Genomic DNA, 24,915 nt, shown 5'->3' on the forward strand with positions numbered 1-24,915 from the left:
AGGCTTTCTTGACCTTACCAACAATCGAGTTCAGCGTAGCGCAAAAGTAAACGAGTCTGGAGTCCATAATCTTATTTGCAACCTCCCAGGTACTTGAGATTCAGTCAAGCGTTGAAATGCTGTAATGCAGCACGGATCTCTGCAATCTTTGCCTATTACTTCCGACTCGATACGTTTTCTCACCCAAATAAGCGACGGTGATATTACATGTAACAATGAGGCTCAAAACCATCAATTCAGGCATCTTTTCTCCTTCAACTTTAATTTAAAAGCGTTTTTGTGCAAATTACAATGATCCAGGTTCAATGTAATATTCAATACCAATTCACTACAAATAATAATAAAATCATTGAGATCGTAGAACGTGTAACAGCGCATCACTTTACTATCACGGTGATCGTACACCAGAATCACAAGGTATTTGAATCTAGAATGGAAAATAACGGACATGGATATGATATAAAACGAATTCAGAACGCAGACGTCATCTAGAAATCGTGGGTTGGAAGAGACACTTGGAGGTTCAGAAATTCAATATGCAATTGGTAGTTTATCCTGGGTTGTTTTTAGATGGGAAAAGTATGGTTGGTCCTGTGAATTAGATAAACAGGGCGGTGGATGTGACGCGGAGCGAGAGAGGGAGAGTGGGAGAGAGCGAGAGAGTGAGTGTGTGTGTGAGAGAGAATTCTTCTAGTCTTCAAACAATAAAATGCAGCATGGGCAATGCTTACAGCCATACACGTCCAATACTGACACAAACTTCTTATTTGCGTAAGTTTAATACTTGGTAGACTTACATACACGATATGACAGAGATTGCATAATCTTCTTCGGACTCACAGAAATTCGTCTTGTTGTTGAATATGGAGATTAGGAAAGAAGTGATGTTGCTCGCCATATCCAATAACTTCTATCGGAGTATACACGATTGAAACAGTGAAAAACCAGTAGTGAGTCACACATATGACGTCGCTGCCAGGAACAATTACACAACATGTGCCAGAGATCGATATGTTTCCTTCGACTCGTGTTTGTCAAGGCTATAAATACCGAAATATAAATAATGACTGATGCTATCTTCTTCATGGCATGTTAAGCGATTTGTTAAATCTTCATATCCTTGTCTCGACTTTGTTCAAATGCGCATCAAGTTGTCTGTTTTTGTAGTTGTATGTTACATGCACGAGTGAGATTTACGAATAGAGTCATTAGTGAATCGTGGTAAGAATAGTATTTCATGATTAAGCTAATTGTAAAGGTTTCCCGATCTTGACATCTCCACTGACGCCTAATTTGGATTAAAACGATACGTTTTCGTCAAGTTTGCAGAATTTACGCGGTGTTGCATACAGCAGATAACAAAGTTAAAATCAAACAAGCTTACTTAGCAACGTAATTATTACTTAGCTTGGGTTTGTAGAAGCTAGGTAATACAGATACGACTGCCATTTACCCATCAATATGCGATATGATTACTTGATCACTTTGCATACAACAACGCATCCGTGTGTATTGCTGCCTGCGGGAAATCACGCAACACAAAATCTGTTCAAGACATGCTTGCACTGCTACATATTTCTAGAGACATGTCTCAGTCAACATAATCCACTGGCCATGTTAAGACAGCAACCACCGTGAAATTTTAAATCGCAGAGGTGAACATGGAGTTTGACAATACATGGAGTTTGACAATGCATGATATGGGTACTATATGGCATGCTACTGTTACTCATCGCTCGCAAGTGGCGACAGGGTAATCGTCTTTGCCCGCTCAAGCGTTAATTACTAATTTCTCAAACCTTCCTGTGCATATGCAAACTATTATAAATCATGAGAAATTACCGCGGAAGAAGTCTTGTTGGGATTTTATCAACAATCAACATATGGTTCTAACCATAACCTTACCAAAAAGTACTTGTTAAGTTCAAGTCAGGAATATCTGCATCAAATTCCCCCACGTTGGTTCTGCTTCAGATACCATTACCACTGACAAGAACATATGGACATCTATTACCTCCGTTAAAAAATGATTAGTTGCTACTACATGGTTTTAAAATTAAAATTTCATGAGATATATTTCAGCGTCTGTAGATATTTCTTGGAAATGGGTGACATCGCCGTCCTAGGCTAGAAGCACCGTTTAATTGCAGTCAAATTTATCAAATCGTATATCATTTTCACGATTTGTTTCTGATAGGAATATTAACATGTAATTTTGAATTCTTCTGCAAAATAATGGACACGGACAGTTGGACAGTGTGGACACGAGGCGTGGCGAATGATCCAGCACTCAATTGCAATTTATACACGGAATGAATGGGCCTTCCGTGCAGATGGCTTGATCAACTTTCTGATGAAGATGACCGCTCAACGTTTGTATGGATATCACATCTGTTCATAACAGAAGTGTGGAAAACCTTCAGTGATGCAAGCACATTCGATAACATTTTTAGGCGAGCCAATGCGGTCTGGTTACGTTAAGCATGGGTATACATTACCGGTGATCGACGGATGACGTTCAGCCAGGTACATTTGTTTGTGAAATTCGTCACATTTGAACAAACCCTACAATTCAGTTGTCCCCCGTTGAGTGCCGGTTCCGTACGCTTACTTTTAGCAAAACAAAATAGGCTGCAAACGAGTGTCCTTGATATCACAGAGATAGTTAAAATAAAATGGTGCCTTCCGTGACAATCTTTTGCTGACTGTTAACGAAGTTTTTTTCGCACGTTTAGTATAAGTATATAGCATAGCATAGCAATTCGGAATACAGCAGCAAGGTTACTTGATCATGGCAGCAGCGAAGAAATGGAAATTTGTCCACATGTGCAAATCCGAAGCGATACGTACACGTTTATATGATACGACGAGGGCGCTTTGGTTACTTTTGGGTCATCATTGGGATTACGTCTAACGCAAATTTCTATTACGAAAATTGACTGCGTCACGCTATATTTCGAAATGAGCAACCCTAAATACTGATAACTGGCATTGATGTACCCGAGGCTATAGAAACTATTATGTAACCATTGAAAGAATGCCGCGTGATATTGTTTCTTGCATAACATACATTTAGAGGTGCTTGTTGACTGTTGGTGTTGGTGGGATATACGACCATTCGACGAATTCACGAAGCAACACTTCGAACAGCCAGTAAAAGCGCTCTGCAAGTGTATCTTACCAAGTAATATTGATGCTGATCATTGAAAGATCAGCATGCAATGCTCTATGTGACTGCACAGGATCACTAAGTCAACGTAAAAGACTTATATAAATTGACGACTTGCTGAACAAGGCGACTTCAGATATATGCTGTAATTTCGGGAGCTGCTTTCAATAAATGTTATGTTTTAACTCTACTGCCAAAACTGTGTCGCGTCAGGCTTGTGTTTAGAATGGCATTTAAGACAAACAGTTGTTTAAAACACTATGTTTAAAACATGTTTTAAACAAAGGCATTTTTAAAAGAAACAAATTTTTTTTTTTAAAGGTATATAATTATCCTAAAATTATTCAAATTCTTTCCGAACAACGGCTGCATTTGAAGTAAAAGATGTTTTAAAACACTGGTCTTAAAACATGTTAATGTCATTTCAAAAAAGAGGTTTTCACTATGGTATACTTTGTGGTGTGAAACCTCGTGCGACTTGCACAAGAAGCAGTAGACGGATACGATATAGAATGATTGGGCACCTCCACATCAACGTCAGCTCAGCAATTATAACACGGCGATTATGTAGCCTATCACTTGAACCAGATATAGGTTGTGATGATGTAAAGCTGCAAATTGAAGATGAATAGTCCTGGTTAAAAATATTCGTTGGTCCTTTTCATCCATCAGCGAAAGGGACCACTTTTGTCTTCGTTTGCACCATCGAGTTGCTTGGACGGTGGATATTAGATCAGCCCTTGGATAAGGTTATCCAGTGAGCGTCACAATGTCGAGGTTATACCTGTTTTACGGTCAAGTCTTTGCACGCAGGATTGAGGCCAAGACATATACCCGAAGTTCGGCGTTCGCCTCCTACTGTTGTAGTTTATTAATATGAATCCAACTTGCTAAAATCGTATCATACTAACTTTCTATCTGGGAATGACTTAGTTTTTTTTTTCACCCACCCGTGTCGCAGGTATATTGTAGGCCTACCGATACTCTCTGTAACAACGATATTTACATGAAAGTGTTTCATTGAAATGAAGATAAAGCGTCACATATTTGTGATATCAATAGTTGTTCTGGTCTCAGCCAGTCAAGGCAAAGAAATTCTATGTAAACCGCGACCAGGGTGCCTGTTGACTAAATGCGATCCGGGTAATTCCTTGGAAAGTTTGAACACCAATGAGTACCCGCTTACTTGCACCGGGACATCGGGTCAAGACCAAGCATCAACGTCACAATACGATGAATTGAAAAAGCGGTTGGAACGTTTACGAACAAGTAAGTAATAATATATTACTTGCACTATACCTGTGATAAATTTACATTTCATCACACTTTTTGCCATGAAATTACAACTAGTCATTCTAAGTTTCTATATGGTGCCGTCAATGTCCAATATACAAACAGCGAAAAACATTGATATGATGGCTCAAGGTACCAAGTATTGAGGTTTCGAGTCTCGATATCCTTCAATTGGCATTTCAAATATGGACGCTGATTTGAGTGACAGCTCATTTAAGTAACAACTCCTTTAGGTGAGAAATGACAATGATATATTTACTTGACAAAATAGTTCAAGTTCAGATGGGATCGAGTGACAGTTCACATTAGTGACAATAACAATGATGGAGAATTGAGTGATGACTAATTCAAAATGAGGTAGGGTTAATTTCGTTTGCGAGACAATGCCAATAATTACCATTATAAGGATCATTTGAATGACAAATATTGCAAGTTTAGGTATTGGATCAATTTCATTTGAGTGGAAGTTCATTTGAATGACAATGCCTATGCTGGCCACATTGGTCATGTGGGTTACAAACATATCACGTTAACTTGGGATAAATTTAATTTGAGTAACTTCGCCAAACAGAATGATTCGGGTCGCAAATAATAATTCACGATAGGTTAGTGTACAAGGTTGGATTAAGTTTAATGTTTACATTTGGGGTTGAGGTTAACCGTTATACTACGCTTTAGACTTGATGGTTCATGTAAATCGTGCCCATGCGTCGCCAAACATAACTTTACTGTTGTTAGTCGAACGAGCACATCGGCACTTTTCAGAGTGTCACTCAAATGGCGTTCCACCCAAACAATCAAAGTCAATTTCCTAAATGTCGCTAATAATACCGAGCTCTGTAACTAGTACAATAAATTTGACGCTTATGAATGCGCAATGTAAATGTACCGTATTTATATCACTCAGATGAGTTGTTACGTAGTTGATATAAACGACATATCCACATTCGTTACTGACGCTCTGCAACCTTTTAGGGTTTGGGGTTCGGGTTACGGCAATTACCATATTAGGTATTGTTTTGCGTCTCAGCGTATCGTCCGAGAACCAATGATACCATAGAATAGGCGAAATGCATTCGAATATAAACGAATCGGAAAGAAGTTATTTGCATCGACCTAGTTTAATAATTTCTATATTCAGATATGGATGCTAACAAGTGTGAAATAGAAAAGCTGAAGAAAAGCAACGCCGATTTGGTGGAAGGTACAATGTGTGTATATATTAGGCATCCTTCTTCGCATGTTAAGATCAAGAGAACAATATCTGTGATTTTATCCATCAAAAATCAAAATAGTAGAAAACGTAACATTATACTGTCAGCTATGCTGTTTAATCCTCTTTGATACCGGTAGCCCGTGAGGATCAAATGTGTAGCCCGCAGTCGCAGTAGCAAATATTCAAAAGAAAGATTCAAAGTAGCAGCGGAGAAGGGTTTCATAAGGGCAGCAGTTCAAGATGGGTCAGTCGAACCAAAGCAACATACGAACGCAGTTTTTGATCGGGCGTTGGTCGTCCTCGTCCACGCTGAGGTTCAATGGTAATCTAGGTAATAATCAGGAGTTTCGAGTTCGACGCGGAGATTGGCGCTTCGGCGCGCAGTGCGGCTACGCAACTGGGCCCGGAGACGCACGTGTAAGTCCCGTTAAGTGGGAGGTTTCTGTTATTGGCAAAGGGCAGATACCCTGCCCAAGTGCCCCAATGCTCTGAATGTCTAATTGAAGAAATCCAACTCAGTGTGTGGCGAGAAAGCGTAGTGGTATAATCCACAGCTGCCACCCCAATGTTGGGCTGTGGTTTCGAGTCCGATCGAGGTCAACTACAGAATTCCTACCTAAGTGTTGGAGGCTTATCTAGGCTCCCCCTCGCCATCTCGTCCGTGTAAGCGGTGTTTTATAAAAACCTACAAATGATCCGTGCTACAAGTCGACAGCGACGGAATAAATTGATGAAAATTGGCCTGGTGTAAATGACCATAATAGTAGTCGACAAACACCATGATTACCACAAACAACAAAAACAGCACAAATCCAACTCCGTACGGGTAATCAGCGGGCGTAACTTACAGCCCGGCGCACGATTCAGTACCAAGAAGTAGCTCTTAGTTTCAAAAAGGTTGGTGACCCCTGATATAGACACATGAATGTCGTTTTCTCATGGCCGTATATACTTTGTTATTTCTAATTCGTTCTGTCGTATATTAATTTTTTAATCAGTTCGTTACCGACAATGCTAATTTCGTGTGGGTGTAAGGATGCCATGGGATCAAGACACGGATACAAAACGAATTGATAGCGCTAGCCTATGGCTATAGGATGAAATTCGGTGAAACGAAACGAGATGTCATCATGGGCATGGTGCCGAAAATAAAGTCGGTGTCCCTACGTAGTTGTGACGCCTGAACTTAAATTGAAAGGTACCATAAATAGAACTGTCCTATATTGGACATCCTTCACGACCCATATTTCTTGTGCCGCCGCCCCTTATTCGTTGACTGATTACAGAAAATAAGCTCACGAAAAGCGCAGAAGCTGACTGGAGAAAAAAGGACAATGAGTTATCAATGGGTAAGCAATGTATTTCATCTTCATGCGTGAATGGGAAGTATACGATGGACTTGAAGATATCCAATAGTTTCTGACGCTTTCTCCGAGACCTTGTTTTCCGTAGCATCATCGTTTTGCCCAATGATCGCAGTTTTGATGTCGCTTTTCAGTCATATCTGCTTGTCTGCACACTTTGTTTTGAATATTTACACATTTTTTGTTCAAAATTCTAAAAATTATTCGCGAGACAACTGAGGAATCACTGAGATAAACGATTTCAATGATTTCTAGCATTTCAAGCCTACATCGGCAGAAGTTGCCATGGCGCCAGATTAGAATCAGCATTATCTCGCAACGACTCTGGTGGTGTCTTCGACTTTTTCATACCCACAATTGGATTCAGGCCAATGTTCTGTGACGTAACTGACGAAGGTGGAAACTGGACTGTAAGAATAGAAGTGCGATATTTGTAGAACAATGGAGATATACTTTTGGTTCCATTTAAGGTTTTCCAGCGACGAATGAAAGGAAATGTTGATTTCTTCAGAGGCTGGAATGATTACGTGAAAGGATTTGGCGATTTGCGAGGAGATTTTTGGTTTGGTAGGACTATACTGATATATACTACTGCATTTGCAATTGTGTGTGCTTGCTCATATGAAGCATCCCAATATCGAAGATTGATGATTCCTTTGGCGCCTCATCATAATTTCGGGTAAAGAGGCAAGGGAGTAAATTTTCACGCCTGTGGGCGTTGGGCGAGTTCAATTTTTAATCACATAGTAGTGTCACCATTGTAAGTGTAAAATTAGGGGTATGATAAAATGGATGAACAGTAAAGGCCTATATATAAATTAATATTGTGATATTTATTGCCACGGCTAGCTCCTATATCGAGCTAATTGCGCTGGAATCCTTAACTGTAATATGCTGGAAAGTCCAGTTGAAACAGAAAAGCAAAAAATATACTCAAGTTTCTAGTTTCTATTTTCTGTTGCGAAGCAAATCTTAAGGCTTCGGTTGCATAAGTCCAGAGGTGGTCAAAGTATTCAAGAAATCTACTCAAGTAGAAGTAGAAGTGGCGACGAAAATATCTACTCAAGTACGAGTAGAAGTACTTCTTCCATAAGTAACCTTAAACTACTTGAAGTAGAAGTAGAATTGAATGACTTTAAAAGTACTCAAGTAAGTAAGTAGTTATGAAAACGATCCTAATTCGTTCACATGGATTGTTAAAAGGTGCAAATTGAGCATGCGATAGGTGACGAGATTGATTCATATTGATGCATATCAGCAAGTATCCAATTTTCGATAGCATTAGTATTAGTACACATCATGAGATGAAAATGATAGTATTGATATGGAAATGCGATGCTAATCCTCTGTTTTCTCGAACAGCACGTTTTAGAAAATAGCATGGTATGGCGTCATTCTCCATATTATAGGGCCCGTAGTTTAGTCGAAGAGCAATACGGAGAAGTTGTATAGGATACGGTGTAAACACTTTGCGCGATTAGTAAACGTTAATACAAAATATGGTGGACCGTAAAAATGCCATATTGTGTAGTTTTATTTCCAGAAATTAAAGGCATTACTACACTTGCTTTTATACTTCAACGTGTATGTTATCCAGACAAAAGAACTGATACTAATTATAACTCAAAGTATATGATACTGGGAATTGAAAGTGAAATATATACACTACTTCTAAAAGCAGAACATGTATTTCATGTTTTTAGTCCAGAAAGTTTCAAAGGTGGTATGCCAAAACAGCTCTAAAACTAAAAAAAGTCAGAGTCCACTTTTCCAGATTTGGACACGCCATGAACATGCTAGATTACGATATGAAAAGTAAATGCTAGATTGCGAAACATCAGTTTCAATGATGATGAGCCATAAATACGGTGATGAATTATTTGATATGGACGAAGGGCGACAATGTGGTGTGAACGGAACCACGCCAACCCTCTACCGGGGCCTACGATACGAATATCGTAGGCCCCGCCTCTACCTAAATTATATTCACCGATACTTTCGTGAATCATACCGGTCACTCCGTATCCAGCACTGCGCGCGAAGCGCGACGAAAATTCTGGGCTTTACTATACTTTTATGAAAATTTAATGTTGATACTCCGTGAAAACAGCCCCGAAATTCCTCAGGCCATCTTCCTGATTGGAAGATTGAACTACTTCTACTTGACAAACTGAAAAGAGCGAAAAGTAAGTAAGTAGATCACAAAAAATTACGAAGTAGAAGTAGCGAAAATCAGATCTACTTGAGTAAGTACCAGAAGTAGACGGAAACTACTTGAGTACTTCGAAAAAGTAGAAGTACTTCGTTACTGACCACCTCTGTGCATAACACACCATCCAGTATAGAAGGGGGATTTTCTTACTCCGTATAATCAGAGTGATTTTAGACGGGTAACTACCGATAGCTGTCTGGCGGTAAAACCGATTCGTAAAACGCTGTTCAAACCAATATATAAAGTGAAAAGCAGAACGCATATATTTTGTATTCGACTACAAATCCTGATTTTTTCTGGCATTGGCAGTAAAACAATGCCGATATATCGTGACCTAAAAGGAAAAGTGGTGGGATAGTTGTAGTAATTGTAAAAGAAATAGTAGTGATCGTACTTTGGCCATATATCAATGTAGGGCATGGAATTCGATCACAAATCAAAATGAGATAGGGAGTACAGCTAGAATAAAAGATTGCAAAGACTGACAGATATACACAAAAACAGAAACATTAGTTCTTCGAAAATACTGGGCGTTCATACAAGGTACAAAGTGTTACATCAGTTACAACTTATCTATGAAGACTAGTTTGTAATTTGAAACAATCGTAACACGGTGCACTAAACTGGATACGAGATATCAAGGTTATTAGGTTGTCGATGAAGACGCGCCATCAATCATCATGCGAAATTTCAGAAAGAAGGCTCTATCTCATGCTAGTTTGTTAGAACTGACAAGGCACTTTCATTCAGGACTCGAAGCATTGCATCAAATGACATGGGAAGGGAACTATGAGTTAAAAATTAGCATGATTGACAATGATGGTGATCGGTATTTCGTAAAGTACAGGTGAATATTAAATTTTATTTCCATTTTGTTGTGATTCATAAATTACATAAAATATATACTGTTTTATATGCTGTTTGTGTTTACTAGTTTTCATTTCAGATACACCCATGTCTGTATTAGCGTTAGGACCCCGGGAAATCCCGATCCCGGGATCCCTGGATTTGAAGCAATCCCGATCCCGGGATTGGTCCCGATGAAATCCCGGGATTTGTGAACAGCATCTACCAAGGCTTATGTAGCGCCATATATCTTATTTTGGTAATAAAGCAGTGTCACGAACTCGGCTGATTGTCTAGAACAGTGGCGTCAAACACGCGGCCCGCCAGAACTGTTTTTGCGGCCCACGTCAGCGTTTTGACTTTTCAAGCATTCGACAATATTAAACTCGAAAATATCAGATTTCGGATTTGAGTCCGTGAAATTTCATTCTGAAACCACTCCAAAAACCTGAATCGCTATCACACATCAAACGTCCACTAGATGCTAAATTATAATGCGACAGCTTTTAAGATGACACGATGCATTTGTCGTATCGCATGGCTTCTAACTGTCTATATAACTCCGATGTCGCCAAATTATGCCAAGCACAACAATAGTTTTAGAAAATATTGAAAAATATGACTTTTCGTGGCAACCGTGAATATTACAATAGTGTATTACATTTTTACAATGTGTATGGAATGCCAATCTGCAAGGTCCGACAAAAAAGGCGTACTGGGAAATACATATTATACCCCTATTTGATGCTGCTGCCCGCCTTCAGCAAGCCGTCCGCGAGCGAATTGGAGTTTGGGACCCCTGATCTAAACGATGATACTCTTGATGCTCATATGTTTGCGTCAATTCAATATCACAAGGACTAAATGTTATCTGTGTAACTTGTATGTGTATTTTACTACTTTTCTAATCCCGGGGAATCCCGGGATTGAGGAGCGAAAATCCCGGGAAATCCCGATCAAAATTTGATCCCGAAGTCCCAACCCTAGTCTGTATAATGTTATTTCATAATAAACCAGGAATTCCATGGCATCGTAAATATATATTCAGAATTTCATTCACGCAGTTTAGTTTATCTTTATCTCACAGCGGTGACAATTCTATTCATTCAGCAATTTTCAAATCGGACCCAGCTCCGACAAATACAGACTGACCATATCCGGATACTCGGGAAATGCAAAACGCAATTCTCTCTACTGGCACAACAATCGACAATTCACAACGAAAGACGCGGATCACGATGGTGCTCCTTATAGTTGCGCTTATGCCTTAGAAGGGGGATGGTGGTACAACGATTGTGCCGACAGCAATTTGAATGGAAATTTCAAGAAAGCAGGCAACAAGAGAATGTGGTGGCGTGCTCCTGGCGGTCCACTCGCTTTCCTACGCTACACTGAGATGAAGTTTCGAAGAAGATTTTAAAAAGAATTGTCCAGTTCAAGTACGCGATGCCGGCAATGTGAGCAACTCAGTGAAATGGAACACATCAATAATAACTCTGATTACATTTCCGCGTTGCTCCGCAGGAATGCGCATACGCTCCATATAATAGGCATTTGCCGCCTATTTATTTACTGCAAATAAAGACTTGTTTTACGTAGTCTATATTTAAGGCATTTTCTTTCAAATTGACCAATACCTGGTCTACTAAACCCATGGCCTGACGCGATACCTTGGCGGTCCGCGAAGGGTGCGTTACACCTTAATTGTAGCAAACTTTCAATCGAACCTGTAGCACATGTAGATCTATATACTTAGTTGTCTGTGTAAATCAGCTCAGGTATGCTCGATGCCGTAATAGACGGTGCTAAAATTAGGCTGGTGCCTGGTGATGTGATGGATCAGAAAGTTATATAATTCTCAAACAACAATATCCAATTTTGCTGGCACGAGGCTTAGCACGGTCACGCTCAGAACCTTAACCGTAATATGCCATCGCTGAAACTTCAGCACATAGTGCAGATGTATGTTATACTCCCATTAGACATGTTTTTCAGTCTATCTAACATCGTTTTCCAAGTAATCTGAACTTGAATTTCGTCTTACAAAATAAAGCTGCCAACAAAACCTAAATATGCTGTGTAGATTTTAGATCAAGTCACTACTTTCGAGTCAATGAGATTTTTTACTTGAGTCGGCTCTAACGATTTTAAATCTTCCGATTTGATTCAATTTCAAGTCGCGCACTATTTAAATTCGATTGAGTTGATATGCTGACGCAAATGAGCATGGAAATAAGCCAGCGTTTGACCGTGTAAAGCTGGGTGCAATGCCATTTCAAAACTGACATGACAAGTCATGAGTTATTTCGGTAACCTAGTATTTTCTCCCAGGGCATATACAAATTGCCTTGGGACTTGTTGTGGAATATGTTTGTTCGGTCATTACAAAAAGTTTATTTTTCAGCCTATCCGATTCCTATTTTGCTTCCATGACATGTGTAGCCTATATATAAGGTAGCGGACCAACAACTAAAATCTATAAATTCTGACGTATGTCGTTTTGTCGTGTCGACACATTCTGCAGCGTGCGGTAGGTACATCCAGCGCGTGAAAAGATCTGAAGTCCGTTGCATTGGGTACTATAGCCAATACGTATATCATTAGCAGAAAATTTGTCTTGTTACCACTGTTTAATCATGATTTTTTTCACCCCCGTATTAACCCAAGTCTGGATGTGGTTTCTCTGGAAAGCATTGCATCTCTATTTGTGATGAAATTTGAAGCGAGAAAGCGCAGCCAATATAATCAATATTCTATTCTGAATTTGCCACAATATTCATTGGTATTATTAGCAGCGTTCACGATGCGAGATCATCTCAAGCGCAACCTGCAACTTTCCCCCATTACAGCATACTTTTCGAAGGACAATTTTATCCTTCTCATAGCGAACAAATACGCCCAATGCAGTTGTTATGTGGTCATATTTGCCGTTTCGGGTATATCACCTTGGTCACTCCTATCCTTTCTGCTTTCAGTTCTAAATTTCCGTTTTTAGTATAATCGCGTCGTTTTCGAGTGTAATCTTGTTGCGAAATTGAATCGTTCGTTAATGAACATTCACTGTATATGAATGTAGCAACGGGAAAAATCTTGCAGGTGTCTTTTCGGTAGTTGGGGAGCTGCCATATTTTAGGCTACCAGTTAAAGCTGGTAATTAGATCGGACTGTTACAGACACAGGCATATTTATGTTGGACATTCCGGGAACTAGATATTCAAATAATATTTTGAATATATAAAAATAAGACGTTTTTTAAGTATGGATTTTTAATGAAAGCTATTGATAAAAATGTCAACACGAATTGAAAGGAGTTTCTATTAAGCGACAAAGCAAGTTTGTAAGGCAAAGTTCTCAAATTGGGGTTCGTGAACCCTTCGTGGGTCTGCGGACTACCTTCCAATGGGTCTATGAAAGGCGACTAGAAATCACAAGGTCGGTAAATCTGTGGATTGATCAATCCATCGATTATTGCAATTACATGATATCCAGTGATTAGGATGTAGATGATTCTTTACCTCAGAAGTAGGGTCTTCGTAAATAATAATCAGCATATTTTAAAATCTGTGACTGAGAGCCTTGATTTTTGGATTCAGCGCCCAAAAGTTGAGCGCAAACTATTGTTGTATCCAAGGCAACAAAATTACGTTCCACAGCATAATATATAAATTGGCTGGATGCTAAAGATTAATGAAGTATTGAATGTGGAACGTTGCTCGCCTTCGCACCCACGGATTTAGAAAGGCAATCTGGCAAATACTCGCCTCGAAACGAACATTGGCGCTTCGGCGCCCAGTACGTCAACGCAACTGAACTCTGAGACACTGGCACAAGTCTCGGGAAGAAACAGCCTTTTTTGGTAAGGAGCGGAGACCGTGACCACGGGTCTGAATGACAAAGTGAAGTCATGTAACCAATAACGGGTAAATGACGTGGTAGCCCGTCGCATTATTCAGAACCCAAGGAGTATCTCTTGATTTAAAAAAGGTTCGTGAGCCCTGGGTATAGTTAGATGTGTAAAAATGTGTGATTGTGTGATAGAGTTTTGTTTTTGTGACTCATTGAAAATTAGGGTTTCCTCGAAATCTACCAGAATAACGTGAAGGTTCTTAGGTCATCAAAGGTTACGACCCTCCTGCCAACCAATTATAATTCAGCGAGGCAACGTATCAATTTGTATTCTATCGTAAATATTATACATAGAATCGGCATTCAAAAAGACGGGGTTTCGAATTTGAAATAGCAGAGCTTTGGATAACACAAATCCGCCCGCTGACTACACCGCTGTTATCAGTGATGACTGTGAGCCAGCAATGGCTCCAAGATCATCATACAGCAACACACCGGTAGTACGATTCGAGGCAAACGACGATTCACCTTGGATCAGTAGTTCTTAACCGGGGGTCCGCAAATCCCTAGGGGTCAGCGAAGCAGTTTCAGGGGGTCCGCGAAACCGCCAAATTTGCAAAATGTGTGATAACCCAATTTCTATATTTTCAAGTAGAGAAATCACGAAGCAATTTCGCTTCATAGCTGCTTAAACTCTCACGTAAACAGAACAGCCGTCGGAGATGAAATATTCAACTGTGCAAACTCATTTTAATCGCTAAATTGCCAACAGCCTACTGATACAAATATGCTGCTGTTTCGAGATGTTTTGTTTGGGTTTCGGAAGAAATTCGCTTGCTAAAAATTCCATTTTCTGCTGTGATACATGACCGCTATTTCCGAATAACTGCAAGATGAGCTGCTACATAGAAACGACTAGGTTGGACGTTATATTATTGAAGTGATGACAGGGATATTCGTGCGATGTAGGCTATGTTGCGGTCAGACCCAGAAGTGTCGTTGGAAGCGTTACGCGTTATTATTACATTCGCCACCGCCTATCTTTGTGGGAATTAATGGATATTCGACACTCGCTCATTTAACATCGACGGCGCAGATTTTCGAGGCACGACCGTGTATTCCAAGAAATGCAGTCACAGAATTAATTGAATTAATAAACGTCTTCCCAATTTCTACATAAATAGTATGGTGTTAAATTTATGACAGGTCATTTCATTGCTGTTCATCACAAGCCTACAATTAATATTTTCACAAGACAGATTACGGTTGCACGGCAATAAAGCTAAAAACATGGGGGTCCGAAGGGGTTCATGACGGTCTGAAGAGGGTTCACGAAGGCAAAAAGGTTGAGCACCACTGTCTTAGATGGTAGCAATACGTAGAAATACGTCGTTATTGACCACCTCTTCCTACAGCTTTCCGCTTACTTCTAGTTTAGCATAGTGTACATGCTTTAGGGATGTTCAAATATTTGCTCCAATGCTTTGGGAATGCGCCTTAAGCGTAGGTTTGCCATACGTTCAGATTTTCCGGGCATGTCCGGAACTTCAGTGTTCAAACTGCGTCCGGGAGGATATGAAAAAATACGCGTAAATGTCCGGAATTTTAAAGGCTTGAATGGAGCTCAAATTTATTCGTGAATCAACATAAACATTAAACATAGCTTATTTGGTGGCATATTTATGCTACTTTCGAGTTTTCTTCACCTCCGCCCTCTCAAAAAATACAATCAAAAGTAGATAATAACCATAGTAGTAAGGGTATCTGGGTTATAGACCGCCCCTCAGGCTATTTAGAATGTAAACACTCTCATAATATAATTAACGTCGGACTATGCCCGGTCCATGCTTCCGAGAAATAAATAACATTCATTATACGTTAGATGATACTTTCCTTAGATATTCTATTATATGTATTTAGGACTAATATTCTAATATGTGTATTTAGGACTAATGCGACTACTTCGAAAACGCGTACTGAGCTGTTTTAGGAATATGAATTCTCGCTTATTCTTATGTGAATTTAGAACTTTGTATTTTCGCGGATCACTAATTAATTAATGTTCATTTATTTCAGATTTCACGCAAAAGTCGATATTGCTTTGTGATGATTTTGATGTTGTTAGAGTATGTATATTCACGAAGACTGCGATATCGCACGGATAAATGCATCATCACTAATTAATTATTTAAATGCGACTTGATAATAGTAATCCCTAGAATAAAATAAAATGCGATTTTGAGTGCAAACAGATCGCGGTTTCGATTTCCGAGGTCTCCGCATTTTAAGCCTTATTATCAGCTCGCAGTACAACCGCTACCTGTATAATGTTTGCAAGTCGAGTATAAGGGTATTTAACTCAGTACTAAAATGCCTACGGACTAGCCGCATGGGTCTGGTTCTCGTCGCTATAATTAAACGAACACCTTCGCCGCAGGTACGCGATCCCCGACGTTTTAATGATAGGGGAAAATTAGCCGCATGAAAGCGAGTCTCATGAATATATCGACGGACAACAAGCTAGTTGAAAAGTAAAACTAATCGTGACCGATGCAAGACGGCTTGAAACAGCGCTTTCGCTCGATTCTTGTAGTGACCACATTTCATACGATTCAGTCCTTTTCATGTCACTAGAATAAGGGTAATTAAACCGACAGTGAAACGCCGCCGGCGTCTTATAACGTGATAATGTAAGCTGCGTCGGGTGCTGCTATAATGTTAGGAGCGAATATAGTAGAAAGTCGACGTCTGGACACCTGTAAGCAGGTGCGCATACTACCGTAGTAAACGCATAACAGAATTCATGCAAAAGTCTATATTGCTTTGTGATGATTTTGATGTTGTTCCATACCGATTGGGAAGATAGGACTCCTAATTTCCTAACTAACTACATAATCCCTGGCAACGTAGCCTACACTGTAAATTCTGAAGTGTTGCTCAACCCGGAAAATTGAACACGAAACGTGATCCAAAAATTGAACGCCTAGAAGTGTTGCGAAGTGTTTAAATTAAAAGTGTTTACCTAAGAAGTGTTCAGCCTCAAAGTGGCTGGTTGACTAGTCACCGGAACGCAGGGCTCAAAATAAAATCAGATTTTATTGATTCATGAATAGATGACGCTTATAATACCCAACCTGGGTGATTAAATACGTGCAAACATTGAAATTTCCAATAGCTGCTGTGACAGGGTTTCATAAATTCAGATCAGCAGTATAAACCGTTTCCGGAATAGTCCATGAAATCACGAACATCACAAATGATCAAGAGCAAACTCACTACAAATATCATGCAACTCGTTCAATCATGAAAATGAATGCATAGGGAATTAGGGATAGTGATAACAAAATATCATTTAGTATCTTTAACTTTCGTGACAATGGCATGGAATCAAATTCATTGGTTACGTCCGTTAACGGAAAACATGATCAACACAAATCATTAAAATATATTTATAATTGATCAAATTATGGCTTGTAAATTTCTAATTTTATTGTAAAAAAACAAACAATGAATATATCAGTTTAACTACCACTACCACGATAAACAAGTAACAAAGTATTTTTTTACTCTTAATGAAATTGGGCCTGCTAACCAGGCATCAAAAATATTCTTGGGCTTGCATTACAAGGATTTATATCAGGTTAATGCCAATCACTTTTGTTTAAATAACAAAGAAATCGTTTCTTTGAGTCCATACAAATTTTGCAGATTTACAGAAAAGATTTTGTTGTTATTTGCCAATCTGCTGCAAAATATGAAATCTGGAAGTCATTAGGGCACTGGTTCATGAACATATTTGGACACGCCCCATTATGATAGCAAAAAAAATTCACACACCCCTTATCGTCGTATCATGAAATTAAAAAAAGCAACCAGAACGCTAAAAATCCCAACTGATAGTTGGATGGCAGTGACGGTAATAGTTGTTGATGAGAGAATATTCAAATATTAAATTCTGACCATACACAGAGAAATAAGTAGAAGCTGCCATGTGCGAAAAAGATTTTAGTTGACAGCGGGTTCACGCCCCTTCAAATGCTTTCTCCTGTTTGAGAACCACTCCTTCAGGGTATGACAATCCAATGCATAGTAGCTCAAAACGTCAACAATGTTTCTGAATACTTCATTTTCACTGAAGCAGTTTTATATTCTTGGCATCAGCTACAATCCAGGATCGGTCAATCTCTGATTCGTGGCGTGCCATGATGTTTGCTTCTTTTCTACTGGTCGACTCCAAGTTGTGCTCCCTGAAAATGTGATTAAATTCCAAAGTTTTGAATATGTCAATGAAAATTCTAAATTTTATGCAGAAATAAATATAAATATTTCACACATGCAGGTTACACAAGCGCAGGAAAGGCGCTCGGGTACATGTGAAATGCTATCACTGAGAAGAACTAAAATTCGCATAACGACTAATAAAAATATCTTGAATTAGGTCCGCGCTTTTTTCAATTCGGCCATTTTGACATTTACATTGACATTCAGGCGCACAGGTCACAGTGAGAATGCAGAACTGTAACTCAGGATGCAATTTATAGCAGAACGTCTATGTACGTCTACGAACGGTCTATGTATATTTGTATGGTCCACAAAACAGAAAGAGTACGATACCTGTTTCAATAAGACATGCGCTTGGGTCTTGGATTGTATTTGCTTGTCTCTCAATTTGGCTTGGAGAAGAAGACAGTTGACTTCATCAACCTCGTTTTGCTGAAAATGTAATTGATTGCAAACAAGATCCGAAAATAAATATAGTAGAATCGTTATTCCTATGGGTTTGGATTTCCATTACAATAATTGACCAGACAAAGGACACATTGATTGTCTTTAGTACAAAAAACTTTGTGACATCTTATCGAAGGTGTTGAATACTTTTCCTTCATTGCAGTAATTGTAATTGTTCTCAATCTTTCAAAATACTTCCTTCCAGATTAAATTTAATTAACGAAATTATTTGGAATTAGCACGACATGGGAAATGATCTCAATTTGATGTTCCAAGTATAGATCAGTAAGCAGTAGTTTAAATACAAGTTACCCCAGCTCTTTACATTCAACAACACCTCTGTTCAGGGCTGTGGAGTCGGTAAATTTTACCACCGGCTCCGGCTCCGACTCCGACTCCACACATTTTCAATATACCGACTCCGACTCCTGAGTTCTTAAACGTACCGACTCCGACTCCTGGGTCTTTAAACGTACCGACTCCGACTCCAGCATTATTACCAATTTACTTCGAAAATCATATGCCACATTGTCGGTTGAATGACTATCATACAACCATTAAACATATGCAAACATATGATTAACTGTGGCATGCTAAATTGTTTCATTGTGGCACAACTCGAATTATCCACTTGCAATTAACATGAAATAAAGATTTGCTAAATATCCTTCCTTATTCAAGTTTTTATAACATGGACTCTCTAATATCCTGAAATGTATGAATCATTCAAATATGGCAGATATCCAATCCTGTTTGATAAAAATGTAGATAAAAAATCCAAGTGTAGCTCTTACGTATGACTCAGCAACTAATAAAGAAATTGAACTTAATAATTTTGTCATTGTCACTATCCTGATTACAAGCACATACAGTCTTACTGCTAACAATAGACATTGGTCAGAAATGGAATTTAGTTAAGTAGTCAAAGACCATAGCCTATGTCTAGTCTGCATGTACTTAATCAAGTATTCAAGGATTGGGACTTGCAGTCTTTCTTAATCATGTGTTCGACCCAAACAGCTAAGCTACACTACAAATATTTTTAACTTTGTCAAGTGGGGAGCACTCGCGCGAAAATTTTTTGCAAGATAACGACTGAATTAGGCTATAGCTATATCAATAAATATGTCGCTATCATACATTGGGGGTCGCATCTGTATATCACTGGGCTCATTTGGCAAGGACAGGATTATTCGACGTTTAGACATAGCAAAATCGATGGTATCAGTGAACATGCCTCTATCATTTTGTGCAAATGTTTTGTCGACGATCTCGCTGCGAGTGCACAAGCGAAGCCGTATCTCCTAATTGCGAATACAGTTAGACTCAATTCTGTGAATAATACGTATTTATAATTTTCAGAAGTGGGCTCAAATACTGAATGCAAGAAATCTAGTGACAATGAATCATGCGAAGTACCGAGAAAAATTTCAAGTCCAATAAATCTGCTATGAAATATTCTACTTCATGGTCATATACGAAGATCTGGGATAAATGTAGCTGGCCCCTGGATACGTCAATGCGTCAGAACTGTTGTTTTAGTCATCATCAAATTTCGCGGTCATGCTAATCAAATTTTGGTTGGCCTTGCGATTGTACCTGATGTCATAAATAATTTCGAGAATTACCTCGCAGGCCACACATAACCTTCTCGTGTGCCAAATTTGGCCTTCGTGCCACGGGCTGACCGCACCTGATCTGCATGTATGGTTAATAATAACAGTGGTTGGTGGTACATAAAAATTCTATTGAAAATTCTTTGAAAGCAAATGTTTTCATGATAGAGAAGTTGGAGTCGGAGTCGAAGTCACAGTCATTCTCACAAACTTCGACTCCGACTCCAGTCAGTATTTTCCCACCGACTCCGACTCCAGCTATTATAGTTTTCACGACTCCGACTCCATCAAGCGAAAATTACCCCGACTCCGACTCCACAGCCCTGCCTCTGTTTAATGTACACAGATCAAGCCTCTCTTCAGCTCATATCGCATATATAGATAGTTATTAAGAAAATTAGGACTGCAAAAACCAGCACATTATATGATCAATGGTGATATATGAAATGAGTAAATAGACTTACATGATCACATGTTTCCATGGGTTCTTGAGGCAAAAGTATTATCGCAAAAGATGACTGCACCGGCACAAAATCCGTTCAGATGACTCCTCACGTCACTACCAACATTGTCTGTTAGCACACGCACGGTAGAACCAGGGGGTCTCTTCGAAGAGTCGACACCAGTTGGATGAATTTGAAGATCAATTCAAGACTGTTGAAAAGAAAATACTTGTTTCAAAAATTTGCAATACAAGGGAACTATTCAATATTCGAACAGCTTCTCCGAGGTGCAAAACTTCAATATAAAATTGAATAGTATATGCATATTGAAATGAGCCCGAATATTTTCGGCTGAGACTCGTCAGGAGTAATCGTCAGTAACTAGTACAGAACTCGAAAGAACGTTGTACATCAACAATCGTATCACAAAATATCACGTCACCCGCATTCAGTATTACGCAGATATCACACTGGATACATTTGTATGTGACAAAAGGGTGTCTTCATAGAACAAATAATTATTGTAATGGAAAGTTGCATGTGACCGTACCACCAATTTTACTACAGCACGAGTAGCATACTTTCCTGGATTGTTAATCATTTTAGTGGAATTTTACCAGCAAACATTCATAAAAATAACCAAATGCAGCAGAATCAAATTCATTATCTAAGGATATACCAGTTTACTTACGAATATCGACTTTTGCGTGAAATCTGAAATAAATGAACATTAATTAATTATTGATCCGCGAAAATACAAAGTTCTAAATTCACATAAGAATAAGCGAGAATTCATATTCCTAAAACAGCTCAGTACGCGTTTTCGAAGTAGTCGCATTAGTCCTAAATACACATATTAGAATATTAGTCCTAAATACATATAATAGAATATCTAAGGAAAGTATCATCTAACGCAGTGCTTTTCAACCTGTGTGACGGTTCGCACTGGTGCGAATGAAAAAAATTGCAGTGCGAATGGCGGAGGCGGTGCGAATAGTGCGAATGAAAAATCTGGACGAGTGCGAATGAAAATCGTGAATAATTGTTTATTTTTTGACGTATAATAATTCAAATAAACCTAACAGGAAATTCAAGGGCAGTGTAACTGTTGTAGTTGAGACGCAATTGTAAAAAATTGTTTAACTTGACGCACCACTAATCGTAGCTCTCTCACACGCCGTAGTGCATTAATGTTTTCGCGCTCTACGTAATCAAAAGCCTGGTTTGGAAGCTGTTGTAGTTGCATACAGTGTTTATCAGCCCGTCTGAGCCTGCGACAGGCTGGAAAAATGACGTCAAATTGATTCTCTGCTTTCTTTCGCAAAACAATCGTAATATTTTCGTAATAGATGTTTGATTAGCGCGAGGCACGGGGATAGTAGTAATTGCCATGATTACAGACTTGCATTTGAATAGTATATTCATATTGAAATAAACCCAAATATTTTCGGCTGACACTTGTCAGGGGTATAATCGTCAGCAACTATAGTAGAGAATTGGAAAGAACATTGTATATCAACAATCGTATCACAAAATATGACGTCACCAGCATTACATTACATTGCATTGCATTACAACATTACACTTACATTTGCAAGTTACTGTACGCAAATTTTACCCCTTTAAGGGATATTAAGTATGAACCGCATGGGTATAATTTAGGGTCGACACGGTGCGAGAGCTATCTGTCAGTATGTAATATTTGTTGAATTGATTGCAAAATATCCTGCGATAATATTTATATATCCAAGGTCACCAAGGTGTTGGGTAGTGTAGTTAATAAGCGAGACACGCAGAAAATATGGCTTGATCATGCGAATCAGCCGACCTTTGGCTAGAATTCACGATAAGATTTGTACGAATGTTTTTTTTTCTGGAAAACATGGGCGAAGACCGTTGGGATGGATGTGCGACGAGTGAGCTCAGGCCCATATGAGACTCATTCATTTCGAGGCCAACCCCTTCTGCGTTTTGGCTGACATACTGCTGATAAAATGCGGTGCCGCTGATAAAATACGGTGCCCAAAACAGTAGCAGCGACAAAACCTTGGCAAAAATGACCGTCGCTGGATGGCCAAACATTTCTATATGCTGGCACGAAATGGTCCCGTTCTTGCAATCTGAGTAGACAGTAGCACAAATTCGACACGCAGAGAAATTTACTTCACCCTAATTTGAAATCGCGTGAGTCAGACATATTTCATAGAGCTGTGTTTGGTAGAATCGTAGTGTGCGCGTTCTGTATGTAATACATGTCCGTAAAATCGTAGCATAATACTGTAATACTAAAAATGAATACCTTTTCATGGGTGCTGCTCGCGTCGCGAGATACCACAGAAATTCAGATTTTGGTGGTAGTCTAAAATGCTGCTTAGAGGTTATTAAACTGTTATTAACTTTCAAGTTAAATTGAGCTAAAGAGACGAACAAACAGTATCTTGACTTTATTTGCTCTTCTCATATACTCGCGAGACAGAAAATGGGAAATCGAAACAAAAACAGAACTCAAGGTTGGAACAACGTATTATAAGGTAGCGAGCTCTAATGTGTCTACTCTGCTTCATGATGTTGAACCTTATTTTCCAAGACATCAAGCACAATCTTCAACACAAGCATGTGGATTTTTCACTGTTTCACCGTTTCATCCTGCGGGACCTTTGTGTCATCTCTCAAAAACGATTTCTACCAGAAAGCGTTTTTCACTCGGGGAAAATACGCTGTATTTTGGATATGCGTGCAGAACCATTCTTAAGACCTGGCCATTCAAGCACTATTGTATGCGTTATTGTATAAAACCCAACAACTTGTTTGGCGGAGAAGCGTTTTAGTGAAATAGTTGAAATCAAAACGAGGGAAAAGAGTTGCCTTGTTAATGAGACACTTCACGGCCTAAAACTATATAGTAGCCAATTTGTTGCACATCTGAACAGAATGTTCATATGTATCTTCATCTTCTTATTGTATATCAATTTTCTGTTGGCTTGTGCGAATGAAATTTATTTTCCATAAAAAGTGCGAATTAAGCTCAAAAAGGTTGAAAAGCACTGATCTAACGTATAATGAATGTTATTTATTTCTCGGAAGCATGGACCGGGCATAGTCCGACGTTAATTATATTATGAGAGTGTTTACATTCTAAATAGCCTGAGGGGCGGTCTATAACCCAGATACCCTTACTACTAACCATCACTTAGTTTTCAAATGCGTAAGTGTATTCCCAAATACAGGAGAACGGTATATTACTAGTTTTAGTTAAGTCCGTTTGGGTGCTTTCCTTTAGTCAAACACGGTGGTACTCAACTTGAAGGTCGTCTGTATTTGTATATACAACGCCAACACGTTAAACGTATTCAGGTTCCAAAACAAGCAGTAAGGATCCTTCGAAGTTTGGGCGAAGTTGCTGATCTGTTTTTAATAATCATTTTGCCAAAGTTTGATATGGGTCACGGAACATTCTCAAATTGGAAATTGAGTCGCGACCATAAAAGGTCGAGAACCTCCGGATATGCAATTTGCTAGTGCTGCCGGCAGCATTTCGACCCATAAAAAAGTCCTTTCCGTGTGACATGAACATGACTCAATGACAGCGAATCACGGGCCCTGCATTTTCGAAGGCATCACTTCCACAAGATCTACTGATAACTCAGATCACGTGGGAGAAGAGAGGATAAAAATGCAATAGTGATATATGGAGGAACCAATTTCAATTGACAGAATTCATTCACGAAATTTAACAATTCTTCGCGCCTGGCTCGGCTAAAATTAAAATGCATAAAGTAAGCCCCCATAAGTTGCATCGATCAATCGATGGTTGTCAGCATACCAGCAGCAAAGTGTTGTTATGGTCCTGGTTATAACTAGGGCTGGGCACAATGATTCGAGTACTCGAATCAGAATCGAGTATTAATTTTAATGATTCGAGTCGAGTAGTAAAGGACGATTTTTTCGAGTGCTGAAATTGCACTCTTCTCGCCACTGAATGTTAATTTATCAACGAGAATAATAGTTTCGATACTCGTTTTCACCGTAGAAGCCTTGGAACCTTGATTGGCTGTATCGTAGCATACGAAACATATGGTAGGCTATAAAGCTACGAAGGTTACTGGATGTAGCACATTTCCGAAGTCATGATTATCCCACAACATCATCACCAAGTGAAATGAAATCCGTATGGTCGAAAAA

General features: G+C 39.1%; 1 protein-coding gene and 1 long non-coding RNA gene across 2 annotated transcripts; one reads left to right on the top strand and one right to left on the bottom strand.

The window, feature by feature from the left end:
- Positions 1–3,837: 3,837 nt before the first annotated feature.
- On the top strand, positions 3,838–13,121 carry LOC145452640 (microfibril-associated glycoprotein 4-like). Its single transcript, XM_080330822.1, has 7 exons — positions 3,838–4,438; positions 5,604–5,666; positions 6,965–7,027; positions 7,298–7,452; positions 7,513–7,609; positions 10,005–10,101; positions 11,211–13,121. Exons 1-7 carry the CDS (start codon positions 4,195–4,197, stop codon positions 11,518–11,520), a joined length of 1,029 nt encoding a protein of 342 aa, XP_080186948.1. The 5' UTR covers positions 3,838–4,194; the 3' UTR covers positions 11,521–13,121.
- A 3,902-nt stretch (positions 13,122–17,023) lies between these two features.
- Positions 17,024–20,342, bottom strand: LOC145452413 (uncharacterized). The gene is made up of 2 exons (XR_013919349.1): positions 18,561–20,342; positions 17,024–18,193 (listed from the first exon to the last, which is right to left on the bottom strand). It is a non-coding gene; the product is annotated as an uncharacterized LOC145452413 (long non-coding RNA).
- Positions 20,343–24,915: the final 4,573 nt, after the last annotated feature.

The sequence above is a fragment of the Botryllus schlosseri genome, chromosome 12, assembly GCF_051294905.1.
Source record: "Botryllus schlosseri isolate E-star chromosome 12, Bs_hap1, whole genome shotgun sequence".
NCBI classification, from domain to species: Eukaryota; Metazoa; Chordata; class Ascidiacea; order Stolidobranchia; family Styelidae; genus Botryllus; species Botryllus schlosseri.